This window comes from Rattus rattus, chromosome 1, assembly GCF_011064425.1.
Source record: "Rattus rattus isolate New Zealand chromosome 1, Rrattus_CSIRO_v1, whole genome shotgun sequence".
NCBI classification, from domain to species: domain Eukaryota; kingdom Metazoa; phylum Chordata; class Mammalia; order Rodentia; family Muridae; genus Rattus; species Rattus rattus.
The window spans coordinates 134,677,084-134,696,561 of record NC_046154.1 but is presented as its reverse complement, the minus strand read 5'-3'; the positions used below and the strand labels follow the sequence as shown (position 1 = coordinate 134,696,561).

Genomic DNA, 19,478 nt, shown 5'->3' with positions numbered 1-19,478 from the left:
CCTGTTCGTTAGTGGCTACTGGACACAGTTGACAGCAGAGTCCCTCCCTGCCCCAGTAGCAGCTCCCCGTGGAAGTGGGGAACTCTCTTACTCCCGATGGCCTTTGCTCTGCATACGGTGATGAATGCGCTGCCAGCTACACTTTAACAAAGCAGTTGAGTTCATCATAACCCATATCCAGTTGATGTTTTCAAATCTAACCTCAAAGGAAATCTTTACTCACCAATTTTGAAATTCTGTCTTGTGATACGTAGGGCAGAAATCGCAACCCTCCCTCCCCGCAACCTCCCTCTTTCCCTGTCGCCATAATAAATACAGCGCCGAAAGAATTGCAAAGGGTGTGCGCTTGTAGGGGATGGAGGAATGCTAGTGTACACTGTTGTGGACGGACTGGAACTCCTAGTGAAGTCGATCGGTTCCGACATTAAGAATGTAAGCCAGGGAGAGCCATCAGACGATGTGCTCAAGTACACCTTCCTTTGCGTGGGATGGAGTTTGATCCCCGTGCTCCCATCACATGCCGTCACTCACAACTGCTCCCAACTCCATCTTGGGGAGGGATCCGATCCCTCTGACCTCTGCAGGCCTCTTCACTCGCACGCACACAGGCACGAGTGTGCACACGCTTTAAAATAAATTCTAAAAGTTAAAGGATAAGAGATAATCGGTGGCACCAAAAAGTCAGGAGTGTTATTTTGCTCCTTCTTAATAAATTTAAGATTTTGTAACCTAAGTTTAGGTTTCTCTGTTTGAATTATTTATATTTCAGTTTTTTACTGAAATAATTCCAGCCTGTTTGACGTTTGCTTTCTCAAAGTGAAAGTCTCATTTTTGAAACAGTTCCTTGATCACTAAGTCGTTTTTAGATCATTTCATTTTGACCATGGGTTGTATGTCTCACGGACAAAGAATGCCCAAACATCATGAAGGTAAAAAAAAAAAAATTAATTTATAAATTGTAAGCATCTTATGACGTACAATACAAAAGAATAAACTTTCTAAAAGATCTAATGTGATAATTCACTTTAGGTCTCTGTGCTGCCCGTGAGCGCTTTCCGAATCTCGTGCCGGGTCTCCAGATCTCAGGCTTGAGGAACGCCACCCCCTTGAGTCAGAGACACTTTGGCTTCTGTTCTTAACGTGGCAGCTCTTCCTCATCTTTCCTTGGCCTGTTTCCACACTAACAGAGCAAACCCGAATCTTAGCGAGCAGGAGTCAGGCTCTTCTGAGAGGGTCGGCATTTTCAGCCGGTCTCACTTGTGAAAAGGTCATGCACCTCATGGAAGGCCTGGCACTCGCTCCAAACATCAAGTGGTTTTAATCTGTCCTTGATGATTCTTAACTAACCCTGCGTTCTCCGTATGACCTCATGAGGACAGCCTCACAGCCACCGGAAATGGAAGGGGACTGTCCCCCATCATCATCAGTATTGTGTTGCCCATGGAGGCTCGTGGAGGTTGCAGTGGCCTGCCTGACCCGGCCCGACCTTCAGACGCCTTTGGGAGATTTCTGTAACCCCCATCTGTGTGTCACATGTCTCAAACAGCGGGAGAAAGGGTTAAGTTCCTGGCACAGTGTAATGGTAGGAAGTGACCCCTTTCGGTTAAATTCGGTGTGCTTTCTAAAAATCCAGCTGGGATGGGAGAAGGGTGCGAAACCAGCCCTGTGTACTGGGGAGCCCCAGAGGCCAAGCAGGAGGGCAGATCACCTCTGCTTAACTCCAACCAAAGAACCAGAGCCCTGAGAGAAGCTCAGAGAGCTGCTGCTGCTGCTGCTGCTGCTGCTGCTGCTGCTGCTGCTGCTGCTGCTGCTGCTGCTGCTGCTGCTGCTGCTGCTGCTGCCGCCGCCGCCTGGACCCACAGTAAGGTGGGGGAGGCCAAAGGCAGTAGCTGTGAGCCTTCCTCACCGGGATCATGCTCTTCTCTTGAGTCTGCTGTACCGCTTTCAAGTGTTTGCACAGTGAAGAAACATAGAGAAAAAGGAAGTTAGCTGGGGAGCCATAGCGTTGCCTCTGGTTTTAGCTTTAGAGGGTTTGGGTGATTCAAGGCAGCAGTGCTGTTTGTGTTTTACTCAGCAGACACCCCCTCCTCTGTAGTTCAGGCTCTAGATTTTCTGTAGGTATCTGGCTTGTTTCTGCCACTGAACGGCCTAACAGCCTGTAGTTGAAATTCAGGTGTGTTTTGTTTGTTTGGTTTTGGTTTGGCTTGGTTTGGTTTGGTTTGGTTTTTTTTTTGAAAATTCTGGAAGAGTTCAAAGATGCGCACAATGCAGACTCTCCAGATTTCCAGCTCCAGGCAATGATCCAGGCGGCCGGCAAGCTGGTTCTGATTGACAAGCTGTTGCCAAAGCTGAAGGCTGGTGGCCACAGGGTGCTCATCTTTTCCCAGATGGTGCGCTGCCTGGACATCCTGGAAGACTATCTCATCCAGAGACGGTGAGGCCACTGCCTAAAAACAACAGCGAAAGGGCCTGCGAGGGTCCCCCGCAAGCGACATTCGCAGGAGAGGCGGAGGGATGTGCACAGCTTACCCCTCCCCCTTTAAACCCACAGTTGTAGATAAGGGCATCTTACACAATTGCAGGGGCCACTGCATACTTTTTTTTCTCTTCAAGACAGGGTTTTTCTGTGTAGTCCTGGCTGTCCTAGAACTCGCTCTGTAGGTCAGGCTGGGCTTGAGCTCAGAGAGATCCACTTGTCTCTGCTTCCTCAGTGCTAGGATTAAAGGCGTATCTCACCCCCGCCAGATGTGTATGTAGGGCTCTTCGTTTGTTTGTTTGTTTTATGCTGCATACTTTTGTGAGCAGGTTTTTTTTTTTTTTTTCATCTCATTCAACTTGGGGAGAAAAGTGAAAATTATTTTATCAGCCATTTTTAGAGTTTAGCCATTTGCTTGAGGAAGCCAAGCAAAGCCTAAATCTTTGAGTGTTCTGGCAGTTGTATGGAAAATACCTCTGACCCGAATGACTTATGCCCAGTCCTTCCAACGTGTGAGTGCATATCCCATATTGGAACACTTACTTGAAAGCAAAAAGGAGCGAGCATATGGTAGCCGTTTGTCAGGCCTCCTTGTTGTATTTCCAGGTACCCGTACGAAAGAATTGATGGCCGAGTCAGAGGCAACCTCCGCCAGGCAGCTATTGACAGATTCTCCAAACCTGATTCTGATAGGTTTGTTTTCCTCCTGTGCACACGGGCAGGAGGGCTAGGCATTAATCTTACCGCTGCTGACACCTGCATCATCTTTGACTCAGACTGGAATCCCCAGAATGACCTCCAGGTAAGCGGGAGCCAGCCGCCTGTCCCCAGTGCCTCTTGTGACAGACCCTGTCAGCCACACCAGTGAACTAGTGTGTCATCGCTCAACCTTTGACGCCCGTCTCAGAGCAAATCGACTATTGATCACCCGATGTGTAATATGAGAGGAAACCCCTTAGTGTGTTAGTATCATTCTAAACCGTGCCTTTAATTATTTTAGCAATGCAGTTTTATAACTGACTGAAGAGCCATGCGTTTCTTGAGGGGTTGTATTGGTCACTTTGGCTGCCCTGACAAACTCCTGTGATTGGTCAGCTTAACCAATAGCCATCCATGCCCCACTCAAGGTTCTGGAGTTGAAACTGTGCGGTCTGGATGCCAACAAGACTGGGTTATTGCTGCCTAGGCAGCTGTCTTCTCCTGCCTCTTCTTATAGGACACTAATCCTGTTCTTCGGGGCGCCGCCCTCGTGACCTAATTACCTCCTGAGTGCTCACCTCTAAGCCTAACACTGCGGTCAGCTTTTCCAACATGCACATGTAGGGAAGACACAGTCCGGTGTCCCATTGCAACAGCCGTTGGTTTTCTTTCCTTCCAGGCTCAAGCTAGATGCCACAGAATAGGGCAGAGCAAATCTGTGAAAATCTACAGGCTGATCACCAGGAACTCCTATGAAAGGGAGATGTTTGACAAGGCTAGTCTGAAGCTGGGTCTGGATAAAGCCGTGTTGCAATCAATGAGTGGAAGAGAAAATGCCACCAATGGGGTAAGATGGCACTGCCCGGGCTGTGCATTCAGCCTGCTTTCCGCCTGCAGGCAGCCGATTGTTAGGAATCTTCTGGCATCTGGTTTTTGTTGTTTTCTTGAGATGAGGCCTCACTATGAGCCCTTGCTGGTCTGGAACTTGCAGATCTACCTGTTTCTACCTCCCGGTTTCTGGGTTTAAAGGTGTGTTACCGCACTCCACTGGCTGTTTTTTATCCTCAAATTTTAAACATACCTTATTGCATTTTCCTTCATTATAAGTAAACCCACTGAAAACACGTAGTTTGTATTTTAATTCTAAATTAGTCTTAATACTTACCATTTCTCCAACACAGGTGCAACAGCTGTCCAAGAAGGAAATAGAAGACCTCCTACGAAAGGGGGCTTATGGTGCACTTATGGATGAAGAAGATGAAGGGTCTAAGTTTTGTGAAGAAGATATTGACCAGATTCTCCTTCGTCGAACCCACACTATTACCATTGAGTCCGAAGGAAAAGGTTCCACGTTTGCGAAGGTTTGAATCTACCTAGGGGGCCAGGTCTTTAGTGCAGAACTTTAGAACTCGTGAAGAGAACTTATAAAGGACCACAAAAACATATGCAGAACATTGGCTTCTCACTATGAATTATAGACCATTAATTCTCCCGTAACTCCCAATACTTATTCCTGTTACCTCAGTCAGTCTCTACCCTTCGTGCCTCACCCAGTCCAACAAATCACGTGCACTTTCTTTGTAGCGCTGTCTACCCTGGAAACACCATTCTATGTGGAGTTTATACCGTGTGTGGTCTTTTGAGCATGCTCTCATAACTATGTGATGTTTTTCACGTTCATCCTTGTCATAGTATATACATGGATAATTTGTTCCTTTTTGTGGCTTACAATGTTCCACTGTACGGGTATCACGGGTTGACCAGGTCATGATAGATTCCAGTCATTTATTCATTGCCAATTGATGATGAGTTTTGGCTTGTTTCTATTTTGGGATTTTTAGTGAACATCATCGTAGTTTTTGCTTGGACGTGTCTTCTCGTTTCTCTTGAGCATACAACAGGAACAGGGCTAGAGGTGAGGTTAGCTCTCTCGGCTCCCCAGTGAGGACCAAACCCAAGGCCTCATCCAAGCATGCTTATCAGTTAAGGAACTAACAGACCGGGCTGTTTTTTTTTTTTAAACAAATTGGAAAGAATGTAAGTTAGCAAAGGAATGCTGGCTCCCACCCTGGCATCTTTTTACAGGTGCGTCCCTTACCCCTCTGCCCTCTGTGCCCTCTGCACACCCCTGTGGTCGTCCTCCACTCTGCAGAAGCCCTTCACGTCACGGGAGACCTCTTATTCCTTTTTCCCTTTGGCTTAAAGTCTCTTCCTATAGCTTCATGACGAAAACTGCGCGCGCACACGCACACACACATACACATACACACTCACACACATATACACACTCACACACACACATACACACACTCACACACATATGCACACATACACACAGACACACACACATACACATGCTTACACACATACACACGCTCACACACACATACACACTCACACACACACACACACACACACACACACACACACGGCCTCCAGTTCATAGGTGTCTCTGAGCCTGCCTTAGATTGTTTGACCCAGTGGCCCCCAGCTCCATCCACTTTCTCACAAATGCCGTGAGTGTTTATCCTTTACAACTGCGTATAGCTAGAGCATTTGCTTCATCAGTTCCTCTGTTGTTGGACAACTAGGCTGTTCCATTTCCTGCCTATTGTGAAACATGGGTGTGTAAGTGTCTCTGTGGTGTGTTGACCTAGACCTTCCTCCAGGGGTACAATCCGGCGGCATGGCTGCGTTACGCGACCGTGCTATTTTTAGTGGTTTGAGGAACCTCCACACTGATGTCCACAGCGGCTCCATGGATTTGCACTCCCACGGGCAGTGAACACGAATTCCTCTTTCACTGCGTCCTGGACAGTGCTTACTGTGCGTTCATTTGCTTCCTTCTAATTTCTGTTTCTCTGGCGGCTAAAACTGTTGAGGCCCAGTTTGTTTTCTGGACGGACGGCTTCCTGTTGCCTTCCCACACCTGTGTGTTAAGGCCGCCCTTCCCACGTCTTCACCAACACCACTTTAACCCATTTGCGATCTGTTTCACGCCGAGCTGTCTGTGGTGTGAGGAAGGACTTGAGCTCCTCCATTGCCCCAGCTTGTGGAGGTTCTCTGACCTCTGTGCCCGCACAATCTCTCCTCAGTCCTCACATGAACTCTCCGTATGTGTGTGTGTGTGTGTGTCTGTCTGTCTGTCTGTCTGTCTCTCTCTCTCTCTCTCTCTCTCTCTCTCTCTCTCTCTCTCTCTCTCTCTCTCTCCACCTGAGTAGCATGCAGATGCCAGAGTTGGATATGGTAGTTTTCCCTGGCTTCTTCATTTTTGGTGTTCACGTCTGCCGATGTCTACCTCTCTTAACTTCACCTTCTGAAGTGTCCTTTAGGAGGTCGTCTTCTCTTCGCTTTCAGTCATTATTTCTGGTATAAACCATTGGAGTGGTGTGCTCCAACCTCCCCTGGAGGCTACTGCTATAACGTCTCCTCATGCAGCTCTAGGCACAGCCATGTCCATGTTAAATTTACCCCTATTTTCACACAGCTCATGCTTCCCCTGGGGTAGGGCTAGGACTGCTAACAACACATGCGAGGCCCCTTGCACTGGCCTCCCACCCTTGCCAGTGGCTGCTTTTCCTTGAGCTCCTTCATTCTCGCTCTCTCCTGAGCCTTTGCACAGGGCTCTGCCATAACATTGCTGCCTTGTCTTACTTGTTTTACAAGTGCTCTAAAATAGGTCCCAACATTTTCTCCTAGAGAAAACTAATTTTTTTAGGTCTGCTCCCAGCAGGACCTTGCTGGGACCAAGTTCACGGCCTTTCTCAAGTGCTTGCACTTTCCTCCTCCCATGGCAGGTGTGGAAAGTGTGCAAGGGACACTTTCTATCTCCTATCCACCATACTGTCTCGCACAAGAGGCTGAGCACACCTATATGGTGACTAGGTGAACAGAGGCCACCAGGGGTCCTGACTCTGAGAACCGCATCTCAAAGTAACCCACTCATACGTTTCCTCCCTTTTAGGCCAGTTTTGTTGCATCTGGAAATAGGACGGACATTTCTTTGGATGACCCAAATTTCTGGCAGAAGTGGGCTAAGAAGGCTGAATTGGACATCGATGCCTTAAATGGGAGGGTGAGTGAGAAGCCCCATCCAGACTGCTGCCCGATCCGACCTGAAGGTTGGTCTGACCCTCACTACGTTTGCTCCCTTGTTAGAACAACCTAGTTATCGACACCCCGAGAGTGAGGAAGCAGACCCGGCTCTACAGCGCGGTGAAGGAGGATGAGCTGATGGAGTTCTCCGACCTGGAAAGTGACTCTGAAGAGAAGCCTTGCATAAAGCCTCGGCGGCCCCAGGATAAGACTCAGGGCTATGCCCGGAGCGAGTGCTTCAGGGTGGAGAAGAATCTGCTGGTGTACGGGTAAGGCCAGTTCGTACGCGGAGTCTCATTTCATTCTGCCAACAGCTAGAATCCTTGGCTGTCGCACGAAAACTGTGTTTCCAGGGATCTGTGCAGCTCCCCTTAATGTAGCCAGACAATGCCTCGGCACTAACCTTCTGCATGTTTTGACCTGTAGAGTCAACATGACCCACGTTCTAATCCTCCTGGGTGTGGAGAGAGAAGCCACTGGAATTTATGAGCGCTAGCTAGCACCGTGGGAATTACGGCAGTTCCAATTTACTTGTAGATTATTAAAAAACTTAAGAGTGACGTAAAATTGCGAAATCTTTTGGCACTGCACTGTCACGTAAGCTTTATGACCATAGTTATCTTTTAATAGTTTTCTTCTATAAAGACTTAGCAAAGGCAGAGGCTTCGTTTACGTACCTGTCCTCCAACTTCTCTGATGCCGAAGAGGCCATCTTGCTAAAGGATGACTCCCACACCAGCGTCACACGTCTCATGCAACATGGCACCCACACAACACTTGGAATTGCAGGGTCCTCAGTAAATGCCTGACTTAGCAGATAAGAATTTGCTCACAGATCATGGGACTGTGGATAGATTCCGTCAAAATAGAAACGGCCACCAAAGCATCTTTCACCGACTCCATGCTGTCCTGCCTGGGGCCTGAGGCTTTTCTTCCAATGGATCGTTGCAGGCATAGAGCAAGGGGAAGCATGTGTCTGAGGCCTGCAGGGTTCTGCGGCTGATGCTTGTCTGTCATGTGGATTTTCTCATGGGTGAGCTCTGTTTGGGAACTTTGCTTCCACTGGCTCCCCTGGCATCTCTGCCTGAGCACAGGCAGAGCCCCTGCACGGGGCCAGCCTTAACGCCCGCCTCCCTTGCACCATTCCTCACCACTATCCTTTGCACTCTGGCCTGCCTGTCTCATCAGTCTCTGTCCTGATGGAATCCCGGTCAGCATTTCCGGAAGGACAGGAGCTCTCTCAGTGTGTCCTCAGGGCACGCGGCATGCCACAGATTCACAGTGCTGCACAGATGTTTGTATATAGTGCACGAAAGCCAGCCAAGGCCTATCCTGTCTCTCATCAACTTTGTTGGCACTAGTCTGCAGGCCGGGTAGCTCTCCAGCTCTACACAGGACAGAGACTGACCTAGCCTCAGCCCTTTGCTCCTTCCTTGTTTCTGCCTGATGATCTCAGTTACAAATTTTGTTGGAAACCTTAGGACTGAAACACACTGATAAGTTCTAGTTCTAAGAAGGATGCTCAGGGAGCCTGTTTTTCAGTCAAGTCCTCTCCTCTTCCCGCTTTTACTGTTGCGGATGGAACACCACCACGTGCTGGGCACGGGCTAGGAGACTCTCAGACACCAGAACGACCACTGTGAGCAAGGCAGGTGTAGCCTAAGACGGGCAGGTGAGCAAGCAAGTATGCTCTGAGGCAAAATGGCAGGCAGCGCTTGCCTAAGGGAACACAGAAGCTCAGCGCGTTCCCTAAGACATGATTCAGGGACTGCCTTCACCCTGTGGGCGCAAGGGGGAGTCACAGAATCTGTAGCTGATGAACATCAGAAAAGCACGGATGTGAGAAATGGAGGAGCAGGCCCGAGGCCTGGGTCAGAGAGGGCTCAGAACAGGCAGAAGGAGCAGTGGTTTGGCCAGGGGCAGGGGATGGCAGAGGGCTTTCTCCGAGGCAGCAGAGCGGCTCTGCGCGGTAGTTGATAGTTCCAAGGCAGAACGGCGCAGCCGCTGTCTGTGATGACGGCACATGTGCCGCTCGTTTCCTGTGCTTAGTCCTTCCTCCTGCCCTGTTTTCTGAGAGGCCCTGAGACTGGATCCAGCACCTTTCCTGAGCCGGACGTAGCCATTGCCTGTTGAAAAGGGGCCACCGGGCCTTTAGCCCTTCACTAGCTACTGAGGCATCTGTAGTTGATGCAGCAGGGACCCCTCAGCCTGCAGCTTTGATTTCTAGTAGTCACACCCACTTAAAGTCACCTTTCATTTCAAAAGGTTAAGTCACCATAAATCATACCGAGGGAAGGTCAGTGTGACAAATTCCAGTTCCTCTGGTTGCACACCCTTCCTAAAAACGGCAGCCATAGCCACCACCAGCCCAGGAAGGCTGTTAGCAGCGTGGGTGACTCGCTGGCTTTGTCACTCCCTCTGTAAGGATTCCTTCCGCATCTGCAGAGGTGACTGATGCCGACGTGGGGCCAGGATTCCCCAGGCCCTGGCTGTCAAGGTGGTGCCGCACCTCTGCAGTCAGACTGCATCTGCATGCCGTCTTTTTGCTTTCCAGCTGGGGCCGCTGGACAGATATCCTGTCCCACGGACGCTACAAACGCCAGCTCACGGAGCACGATGTAGAAACCATCTGCAGAGCCGTCCTGGTGTACTGCCTGAATCACTACCGAGGGGACGAGAACATCAAGAGCTTTATCTGGGACCTGATCACTCCCACGGCCGATGGCCAGACTCGAGCCCTGCTCAATCATTCCGGTAGGTCTGTCTTAACGCTCCTTGTGCTGCCGGGCCACAAAGGGCTACCGGAAACGCCACCATTCGGTAAAGGGCAGCGGCACAGACTCTTGCTTTCCCACCTATACCCTACGGTACCTGCCTCTGACATTGTAACATGCACAGCAAAGGCATCCGTGACTGTGACCCCGGTGCTTCTAGGTCTGTCAGCCCCTGTGCCAAGGGGCCGGAAGGGGAAGAAGGTGAAGGCCCAGAGTACGCAGCCCGTGGTGCAGGATGCCGACTGGCTGGCGAGCTGCAACCCAGATGCCCTGTTCCAGGAGGACAGCTACAAGAAGCACCTGAAGCACCACTGCAACAAGTAGGTACCAGGTCGAGGCGGGCAAGCGCGTCGAGCGCCTGAGGTCAGCAAGTGCACGCACACCTCGTGAACCCATCTGTGAGAGCGCGTGTGTCCCTGCATGGTGCCCCGTGCTCATCGCTGCCATCTGAGACGCACACTCAGTCGTCCCTCCTAGCGGGCACTCTGTGTCTCCTCAACAACAGCTCCTCCTTTCCCGACCCTCAGCGTCGTCCTGTCCGCTTGTCCATCCCAGACTCGCCGCTTCACGGTGGCAACCCCACAGTATTTACCGTCCCTTATTCTGATGACGCCATTCGCTGTCATGCCCACGGTTGGTCCATGTTGTAATGTCGTAGGTAGTGTCGGGATCCTCCTGTCTGGTAAATGCTACTCTGCTCTGTGTGCACCTCACCTTGTTGATGCCTCCTTGTCTATTGATGGACGTGTGGATTGTAAATGACCGGTGTGAGAGAATTCACATGGCGCTTTTTACTTTAGTTGTATCTCTGTTGCTGTGTAGACCAAACTGGCTCAAAGTCGCAGAGCTCCTCCCTCGTCAGCCACCTGAGTAGCTAAGACGGAAGGCACCCACATCTTTTCTTGGCAGCCGTTGTGTTTGATCTCCGCTTATCCACAAAGATGCAGGTCTCCAGCCAGAGTAGCTTACCTAAGGTTTCTCAGTTAAGAAAATGGGGATTTGGTGACACACTTCCTTTTACCTGTGCAGCCCCATTGCCCACCTGACCGAAGAAGTCTGATTCTTTGTCTCGGGGCTCTTGGGAGGGTCACCTTGATTGTTCAAAGCATTTGGCATCTTCGGAACTTGTTACTGTCCTAGCATGGTGTTTCTTACTAAAATTGTAACCTGGTCGTCATAGCTCTCAGAAAATGTCCGTCTTTGTGGTTTACCTTGTTTTGGGCCAGTTGCCTTCTGAGTTCTGGATTCAGACAGAGAAGTTAAATGGTTTAATGTGAGAACAGTGCTCCTTTCCCCAGATTCCAGTGTAGCTGTGGTCGTTTTTAATTCCTAGCCTCCTGTCAGTAGCGATCTTCCTAGGGAGCCCTCTGCAGTTAGTACACGTGGCCAAACTGGGGCTCTTCGTGCATTTCTTTCAGTCTGGGAAAGACACTTTTGATACCTTCTAGCTTTTCTCTGGATTGGAGTGTCCCATTGTCCTTTGCTGTAGACCATGCCTTGAGATGCAGTCTTCAATCCTCCTTGAGAGGAGATGTTGGTGTTAAGGTAGAAAAGCAAGGCCCAAATAACAGACCAAGAATAACTGACCACCACTCCTCACAAAGGTGAAGCTTGTGAGACCAAGCAGATGAACGAAGCCAAGGGGGGGATGCTCTCGCGTGCCGTGCACAGTCCTGGGCTTTGGGTTCCAGGCGCTAGCAGGATGTGCGGGAGAATACGGACTAGCGCTGGGGGCTTGCTGGCCTCCTTGTCCGTCCATCACAGAGTGAACTCCTTGAGGACGGGAGCTGTGTCCTGGCCATCCTTTCTCTTCCTGGCTTTCCCTCTAGAAGAAAAGGAGATGTTCACATCAGTTCATAGAAAGCTCCACACTACTAAACCTGCCCCGAAATGGAAGTCTGTGTTTTCTACCAAAAGGAAAAGAAACCATTAGGCTCCCTGCCTTCGAGTCAAGGAAAGAGTCCAGCCACAGGTAGAGGAGATTTCCTTTGGAACTACTGTTTCTGAGCTTGCAGTGTAAGAAAGCGCTGGTCTGCGGATTCTCTAGCCAGAGGAAGCAGTGCTAACTCCGCTGTCGATTGCCCTTCTTTGGTTCAGTGTGGCAGCGTCAGTACTTGAGCTTACGTGTTAATAAAGAGAAAGAAAGCTGGAAAGATAAAAAGGTGTTCCCCAGCACAGCTGCTCATCCTGACAGACATTTTAATATTTGCAACATTGCAGCCCACCAGTCATGTTGTCCATGAGTGGACTCTTGGGGTAGACAGTGGGTCTGCTGATGCCCGGTCAGGACTAGTCTGTTTAGTAAGACTGCCCCTGCTCGTGATTTTGATGTCTCAGAGGCAAGCCACCACATCTTGGGAGGCCTGGATCTGTGTGCTTGTGCTCAAGGTGTCCCTGTGACCTTGACTGTTTAACTCGTCCTGTGTTACCAGCAGTGTTCACATCTGTAGTGTGGAAATGAGAACTCCCCCCCATGTCGTCACAGGGTTATTTATGAAGTCCAAGTGAGCCAGTGTGTATAAATGAGAAACGTTGGCACGGGCTGTTATACAGTTACATGACAGGCTTACTCAGCTAGGGAAATAACACTGGAAGAAACCAACCTTCACCAAGAGGGTCATCCTCAGGTGTCAGTCAATCCCAAGTGCACATATGGGCTGTCTAGTAACGAGACAACCTGTGCGCTATACCAGGTGAGTTTTATTCGCAGGGGTGGGGGGAGTCACATTTGAGCCATTGGGGAAACACAAGCAGGATGGGAAATCTGGTACCCTGACGATGTCACCAGTTTTTAATGCTGATTCATTAAAAATGAGTATCGATGAGTTAGGTACATTTTAATCTTATAGTGTTTATTATTTTTAAACCACAACTGAGGTCCCCTGATAATATAAGTAGAGGTAATAGAAATGTTGAATGTTCCTTGAGTAGGGTAAGGATCTCCCCCTCCCCCTGCCCACTCCCCTCATCCTCTTCCTTTCTCGGAAGCAAAGTTGTATAATCTGAAAAACCTGACATTCCATATTGAGGGTTTATTGTAAGGTAGTAAAACCAGATTTTATATCTCGTTTATTCCTACAACTTCTGATGTGCTTCCAAAAATGGTATTAAGGCAGCAGCTGAGGAAATTTTATGAGATAATGAAGCAGAACAGTTACTGAAAGCCATCTGCTCGGTTGTTTACAAACTTGCTTGAATACTTCAGAGGCAGTGGTAGGGTACGTGTCTAAACTTCACAAGCTGCACTAGGTAGGTCTAAGTGAAGTGGGCCTGGGCTGGGCTGAGCTCGCTCCCTCTCTGTGCAGCGTGAGCGGTTGCCAGGCAGGCCTGTTGGAAGCCAGCAGAAAGCACCACACAGAGGTGATTATGTGGCACCATCTGTCACGCTTCAAGCCTACCATACAGCATGGCTAATCAGCCTTGGCAGGATGATGGATGAACAGCAGCAGCTGCCAAAAGCCACTGTTGGCAAACAGCACTGAAGTTAAGAACTTTTTCCCCCCTCTGTCTTCCTCTCCAGGGTCCTGCTGCGTGTCCGCATGCTGTACTACCTAAGACAAGAAGTGATAGGAGACCAGGCAGAGAAGATCCTCGAGGGCGCCGACTCAAGGTTGGTGCAAGCACACATTTGTTCCGGCCCTCCGCGGGCTGGCCCAGGTGGTCGGGAAACTCTCCACGGGTTGTGGTTAGAACCCTCACAGACTTCTCAGGAGTTCACCTCGGTTCTCTCTTTAATGCGAGCAAGGGTTCGTCCCTCTGGGTGTGGGGATGGGCTGAGACGATGGACAGGGCCATTTGCATGTGCTTGGTTATAGAGTGTGAGAAGCAATGGCTTCTGACCTGAGCTGGGATACCTTGTGATGAGGCTCAGTTGTGACCGCTGCCCTACGTTGTTGATTCCTCTCCACCGTACAAGATTCTTATTGTGAAGAAGAGGAGACTGGAGCGTGTGTTTACCACACAGGGCTAGGATTCATTTTAAGTACCCGTATTTAAAGAGTGCTTAAATGCTCCCTTTCCAGTGAGGCCGACGTGTGGATTCCTGAGCCATTCCATGCGGAAGTTCCTGCAGACTGGTGGGATAGGGAAGCAGATAAATCCCTCTTAATTGGAGTGTTTAAACATGGTAAGGAGTGCTTCTGTCTGAACACATTTTGACTGGGTGGCTTCATCTTTATTTAGAACTCTTTGCATACTCCTTTTCCAAAGTCATAATATTAATGAGGACCGTTCCAAAGGACTCTTGGCGCCGACCATTTTTCTGCACTAGAAATCTAATACGAACTGTAAATATCAGATGCTGTTTTTGAATGTTTGTTGAGTGTTTGAGAAGAAAACATTTCTTTCTTGGCTATAAACAGAAGTCAAGCCATATTTGTTTTTAGTAATAGCCAAGCCGTACCACGGCATTCCCGAAACTTCGCTTCCAGAACGGCCGCCCTCACTAAACTCTGCCAGCCTGTGTCAGAGTGGACGGTGGGCTTAACCTCTGCTATTAATCTGTACAAGTGCCTCCTGGGCTTTGTTCCAAGCAATATTTCACAAATGTCAGTGCCGGGGACTCACCGCTCCCCCAAGTGGGCCGCAGCCTTGTTAACTTTGAAAGGCTGGGGATGCAGAAGTGCCATGATATATACAGTGAGCGTTTCCTGATTATAATCCCAATTCTCTGGAGGTCGCGGAGGTATTCCTAGCAGCCCGGCCTGACTAAAGGGGAGAATGATGGCTTATAAAACCTTTCATGATTACAGTTTGGCTTGCGGCTCTACAGCAGTTAGGAGCGGTGTGTTGTAGAACACATCCTAATTGAATTGTGCTGTTCTTCCTACGTACCCCAGCCGCGTCCTGCGAGCCCGGCCTCAGAATCATTTTCCCGCAGTGCACTGTTGGGATCTGCCATTTCCCATCTAGTCAACTTGGGCAGTCAAAAAGCAAATTGCAGTTTGAAAAACCATAGAGGGAACAGTGTCATCTTACTGACATGCATCATCATAAACCTGATAAGACAGGTTCGCTGGCCTCCCATACAGGGGGATTTTTTTTTTTTTTCAGCCAGCAATGTGCGTTCCCGCTGGACCAAACCTGCTGGGGGGGTGAGGGGTGGGGGGCGGTAGACCTGGAGAACCCCTGCAGAGATCATAAAGAAACGTTACCAAGCCTTTTAAATGTCAAGCAAAATTAGATGTTGGGGAAGAATAGGGTCAGAAACCCTCCCTGGCATCCTGCAGTTATCCTGAGCCGTTTTCTGTCTGTGTCTGTTGGTCATTCAGTGCCCCCCCCCCGATGTATAAGAGGGCCCACAAAAGCTGCTCTAGAATGCTGCACCAAAACAAGGTCTGTTTAGTTCAACACACATGATGTCTGGGAAGCAACTGGCAGTGCTGTGGCGGGGGTATGAGTTTTGACAGTGACGGGGTCTTCCTTTGTTTCTGTGCGTGTCCTCTGTGCTGGCGGATATGGCCCAGGCTATGAGAAGTACAATTCCATGAGAGCTGACCCCGCACTGTGCTTCCTGGAACGAGTCGGTATGCCTGATGCCAAGGCCATTGCTGCCGAGCAAAGAGGGACAGACATGCTAGCAGATGGTGGTGACGGGTAAGAAGGACATCCTAAAATTTTAATAAACTTTATGTCAGTATTACATCTACTGGCAGGGGTCGGTGGTTGGTTCTTATGCTGAACTGGGCCCTCTGTTATGTCTGGTTTGAATTTGATGCTTACCAATAGTTCCTGTCTATTCTATATAGCATAGTAACTACTTTAAACAAAGTTCTCTCTCTCTCTCTCTCTCTCTCTCTTTCTCTTTCACACATACACACACACACACACACACACACACACACACACACACAACATCGTCGCCCTTGGTGACTCCCTCACCACCCCCTTGTAACTGTTCATTTTAAATACTGCAGGGCAGAGTCATTGAAAAATGTCAGACCCAGACTTAGTATTGGGGTGACCGCAACTCTTCCCCTCACACTGCCCTACAAATTGATAGAATGTAAAACTACCTTTTTTTTTTTTTTTTAATTTTACACAGTGGGGAATTTGATAGAGAAGATGAAGATCCGGAATACAAACCAACGAGAGCGCCATTCAAAGATGAAATAGACGTAAGACCTTGAGTGCATTGGCTTTTACAGTGCCAGTAACATTATATGCCCATATAGAACTTGTTAAACTTTATAGAGAGTGGCCTTCCTCTAAAAGAGAAAGTAAAATCCAACCCCAATTGAAAATAGCTCTGTTTCTCACGTTGCTTTCAAGGAATTTGCAAATTCTCCCCCAGAAGACAAGGAAGACTCCATGGAGGCCCAGAGCACAGGTGAGGGTCCGGGGCAGCTGGTCATGGTGGCCCAGGGCACGGGTGAGGGTCCGGGGCAGCTGGATCCTCTGCCATAACCTAATGATAGCAGCTCAGGGTCCTCTTCCACATGGACCGGACCCTTGTGGGTAATGGTGAGCCTTAGTTATGGTTTTCATTCCATTAATATCTTGGATAGAATTTTTTGATTAAGATAATTGATCTGCTAGCTTATAGTCATTATTTAGTGGAAAAATTTTAAAGTCCTTAAAACATTTCTATCGGGAGGAAGGCGTTTGTTTAAATCTGAAATATTTCTGTGGACTGTTGATCCTCTTAAAAAAAAATAATAATTAGGACAGTAGCTATGTGCTTACTGCGTTCAAGATCACCATTGTAAGCATGTTTATAAGAAAGACTGCCTTTCGTTGTGTCAGACTGATAAACCTCCCCCTCCCCCTCGAAGGAGTTAACGGTAAATAGTTTATAAATCCTCTCCGTTCTTACTGCTTGTTTATATTTCCAGATCTGAGTGTGGCAGGGTGGCCTCTCCCACCCTGTACTCCGAAGGCTAATGAGTCATCTTTTTTTTGTGCGTGTGTTGGAAAGTTGTCTGTGTTGTGAGAGATGTCTCAGACTCTTCTTTTCCACTTCCTCAGGCAAGCACAGCGAGAGCAATGCTGAGTTAGGTCAACTTTACTGGCCGAACACGTCAAGCCTGACTACGCGTCTGCGCCGGCTCATTACTGCCTATCAGCGCAGCTATAAAAGGCAACAAATGAGGCAGGAGGCCCTAATGAAGACGGACCGGCGCAGACGGAGGCCTCGGGAGGAAGTGAGAGCGCTGGAGGCGGAAAGGGAAGCTATTATATCTGAGAAAAGGCAAAAGTGAGTTCTCCACCATTTTTGCAGTGTCCCCGCCCCACCCCCACCCGCCATGCCTTCTCTTCCTTCTCTGCTGGGTCCCTAAGAAACAGCGATCCCATCACAGAGTGAAGGAAGGCCTACTTCCCCCAGAGGTGTCCATCCCTCAGCCCTAAATAAGTCCCCGAGACGTGCTCTGGGGGGCAGAGAAGCGTGTCCTGTGTGCCCTTCTGAGCGTGACGTGAGCCAGGTCTCCTCTCCACAGGTGGACGAGGAGAGAGGAAGCTGACTTTTACCGTGTGGTATCCACCTTTGGGGTTATTTTTGACCCTGTGAAACAGCAGTTTGATTGGAACCAATTCCGAGCCTTTGCCAGACTAGACAAAAAGTCCGATGAGAGTCTGGAGAAGTATTTCGGCTGCTTCGTGGCCATGTGCAGGCGGGTATGTCGGATGCCTGCCAAACCCGAGGACGGTAGGTACATGAACGAACGACTAGCCACACTGTGCTAGGCAGACGGGACTGTGCATGCCGGGTCGGGTGAGCCCAAGGCCTGCCCAGTTAACGACTGTGCTTCGTGTTACAGAGCCACCAGACCTCGCCTCCCTTATCGAACCCATCACAGAGGAGCGTGCATCCAGGACACTGTACCGCATTGAACTGCTTCGCAAAATCCGAGAGCAGGTCCTTCATCACCCACAACTGAGTGACAGGCTGAAGCTCTGCCAGCCCAGCCTAGACCTGCCGGAGTGGTGGGAGTGCGGACGGCATGACAGGGACCTGCTGGTGGGTGCTGCTAAGCACGGGGTCAGCCGGACAGACTACCACATCCTCAATGACCCTGAGTTGTCCTTCTTAGATGCGCACAAAAGCTTTGCTCAGAACCGTGGGGCCAGTACCGTCCCTTCTTTGAATACTCTGGCCATGGGCTTTGGCCAGACTCCTCCAGTCATTTCCTCTGCTCATGCTCATGAAGAAAAGGTAATGGAACAGGCCGAAGGCAAGGCAGAGGAGTGCGAACACTCACCGGCCAAAGAGAGGTCGGATGGGAAGGAGGAGGAAGAAGAAGCTGGTGGGGCCAAGGACAGCAAGCAGGAGTGTGAGGCCGAGGCCAGCTCTGTGAAGGGCGAACTCAAAGGGGTGGAGGGCAGTGGAGACCCTGGGTCCAAGTCTGTCTCAGAGAAAGGCTCAGAAGAGGACGAGGAAGAAAAGCTGGAGGACGACGATAAGTCGGAGGAGTCATCGCAGCCAGAAGGTAATGCCTGGCTCCTGTCACTGTCCCGATACCACAGCAGTGGAGCATAGCCTTTGTGCGATTCCACGGCCTTGATTGTTTGAAGATTGAGAAATCTAGAATCTCACTTCATAGCTCTGGCTGGCCTACAACTCACAGAGATCCCCCTGCTCCTGCCTCCAGAGGGCTGGGATCAAAGGCGTGTCCACCGCGCCCAGTACCTCTAAGCACTTCGTTTTGCAAAAGTCATTGGTGGCTTGGCGTGGTCACATGCACTTTCAACTCTAGCATAGGTTGGTTGGTCTATATACTGAACTCCAGAACTACACAACAAGACCCTGCTTTTTTCTTCTCCCCTAAGAGGAATTAATGTCCGTTTTCTTCCGTGAAGGAATAATTTCAATTGTGTGTACATGTGTTTGTCCTCATGGTTTATCCCTGCAAACATATTTCAAGGAGTGTAAACTCAGCAGCTATGAACACATCAGTCACTTCTGGCTTAAGGACAGGTTAACTTCATAGTCGAATGTGCTAAGAATTCCTTGTAATGTTAAAGTTGGACACATGAGTATGGTGGAAGAGAACCACTCACTGAGCAAATATTTCAGAGTAAATGATGATTGGCTGGTTGGTTTGGTTGGTTGGTTGGTTAGTTGGTTTGGTTGGTTGATTTGGTTTGGTTGGTTGATTTGGTTTGGTTGGTTGGTTGGTTTGGTTGATTGGTTGATTAGTTGTTTGGTTGGGTTGTTTGGTTAGTTGGTTTGGTTGGTTGGTTGGTTAGTTGGTTTGGTTGGTTGATTGGTTTGGTTGGTTGGTTTGGTTGGTTGGTTGGTTAGCTGAGTTTGGGTTGGTTGGGTGGTTGGTTGGTTCGATTGGTTGGTTGGTTAGTTGGTTTGGTTGGTTGATTTGGTTTGGTTGGTTGGTTTTGGTTTGGTTGGTTTGGTTGGTTGGTTTGGTTTGGTTGGTTGGTTGGTTTGGTTGGTTGGTTGGTTGGTTGGTTAGTTGGTTTGGTTGGTTGGTTGGTTAGTT

General features: G+C 49.3%; 1 protein-coding gene across 1 annotated transcript in view; it reads left to right on the top strand.

Annotated features, from left to right (window-relative positions):
- Positions 1-19,478, top strand: part of Chd7 (chromodomain helicase DNA binding protein 7) — a 179,208-nt gene that overhangs the window by 148,365 nt on the left and 11,365 nt on the right. Inside the window, exons 17-33 of the mRNA XM_032906136.1 lie at positions 1,961-1,966; positions 2,234-2,434; positions 3,083-3,278; positions 3,855-4,022; positions 4,357-4,536; positions 7,140-7,250; positions 7,334-7,539; positions 9,825-10,024; positions 10,205-10,364; positions 13,565-13,654; positions 14,067-14,170; positions 15,510-15,639; positions 16,088-16,160; positions 16,315-16,372; positions 17,011-17,239; positions 17,481-17,689; positions 17,802-18,470. Of these exons, the coding sequence (XP_032762027.1) occupies positions 1,961-1,966; positions 2,234-2,434; positions 3,083-3,278; positions 3,855-4,022; positions 4,357-4,536; positions 7,140-7,250; positions 7,334-7,539; positions 9,825-10,024; positions 10,205-10,364; positions 13,565-13,654; positions 14,067-14,170; positions 15,510-15,639; positions 16,088-16,160; positions 16,315-16,372; positions 17,011-17,239; positions 17,481-17,689; positions 17,802-18,470 (2,990 nt within the window). The remainder of the gene's footprint in view (positions 1-1,960; positions 1,967-2,233; positions 2,435-3,082; positions 3,279-3,854; positions 4,023-4,356; positions 4,537-7,139; positions 7,251-7,333; positions 7,540-9,824; positions 10,025-10,204; positions 10,365-13,564; positions 13,655-14,066; positions 14,171-15,509; positions 15,640-16,087; positions 16,161-16,314; positions 16,373-17,010; positions 17,240-17,480; positions 17,690-17,801; positions 18,471-19,478) is intronic.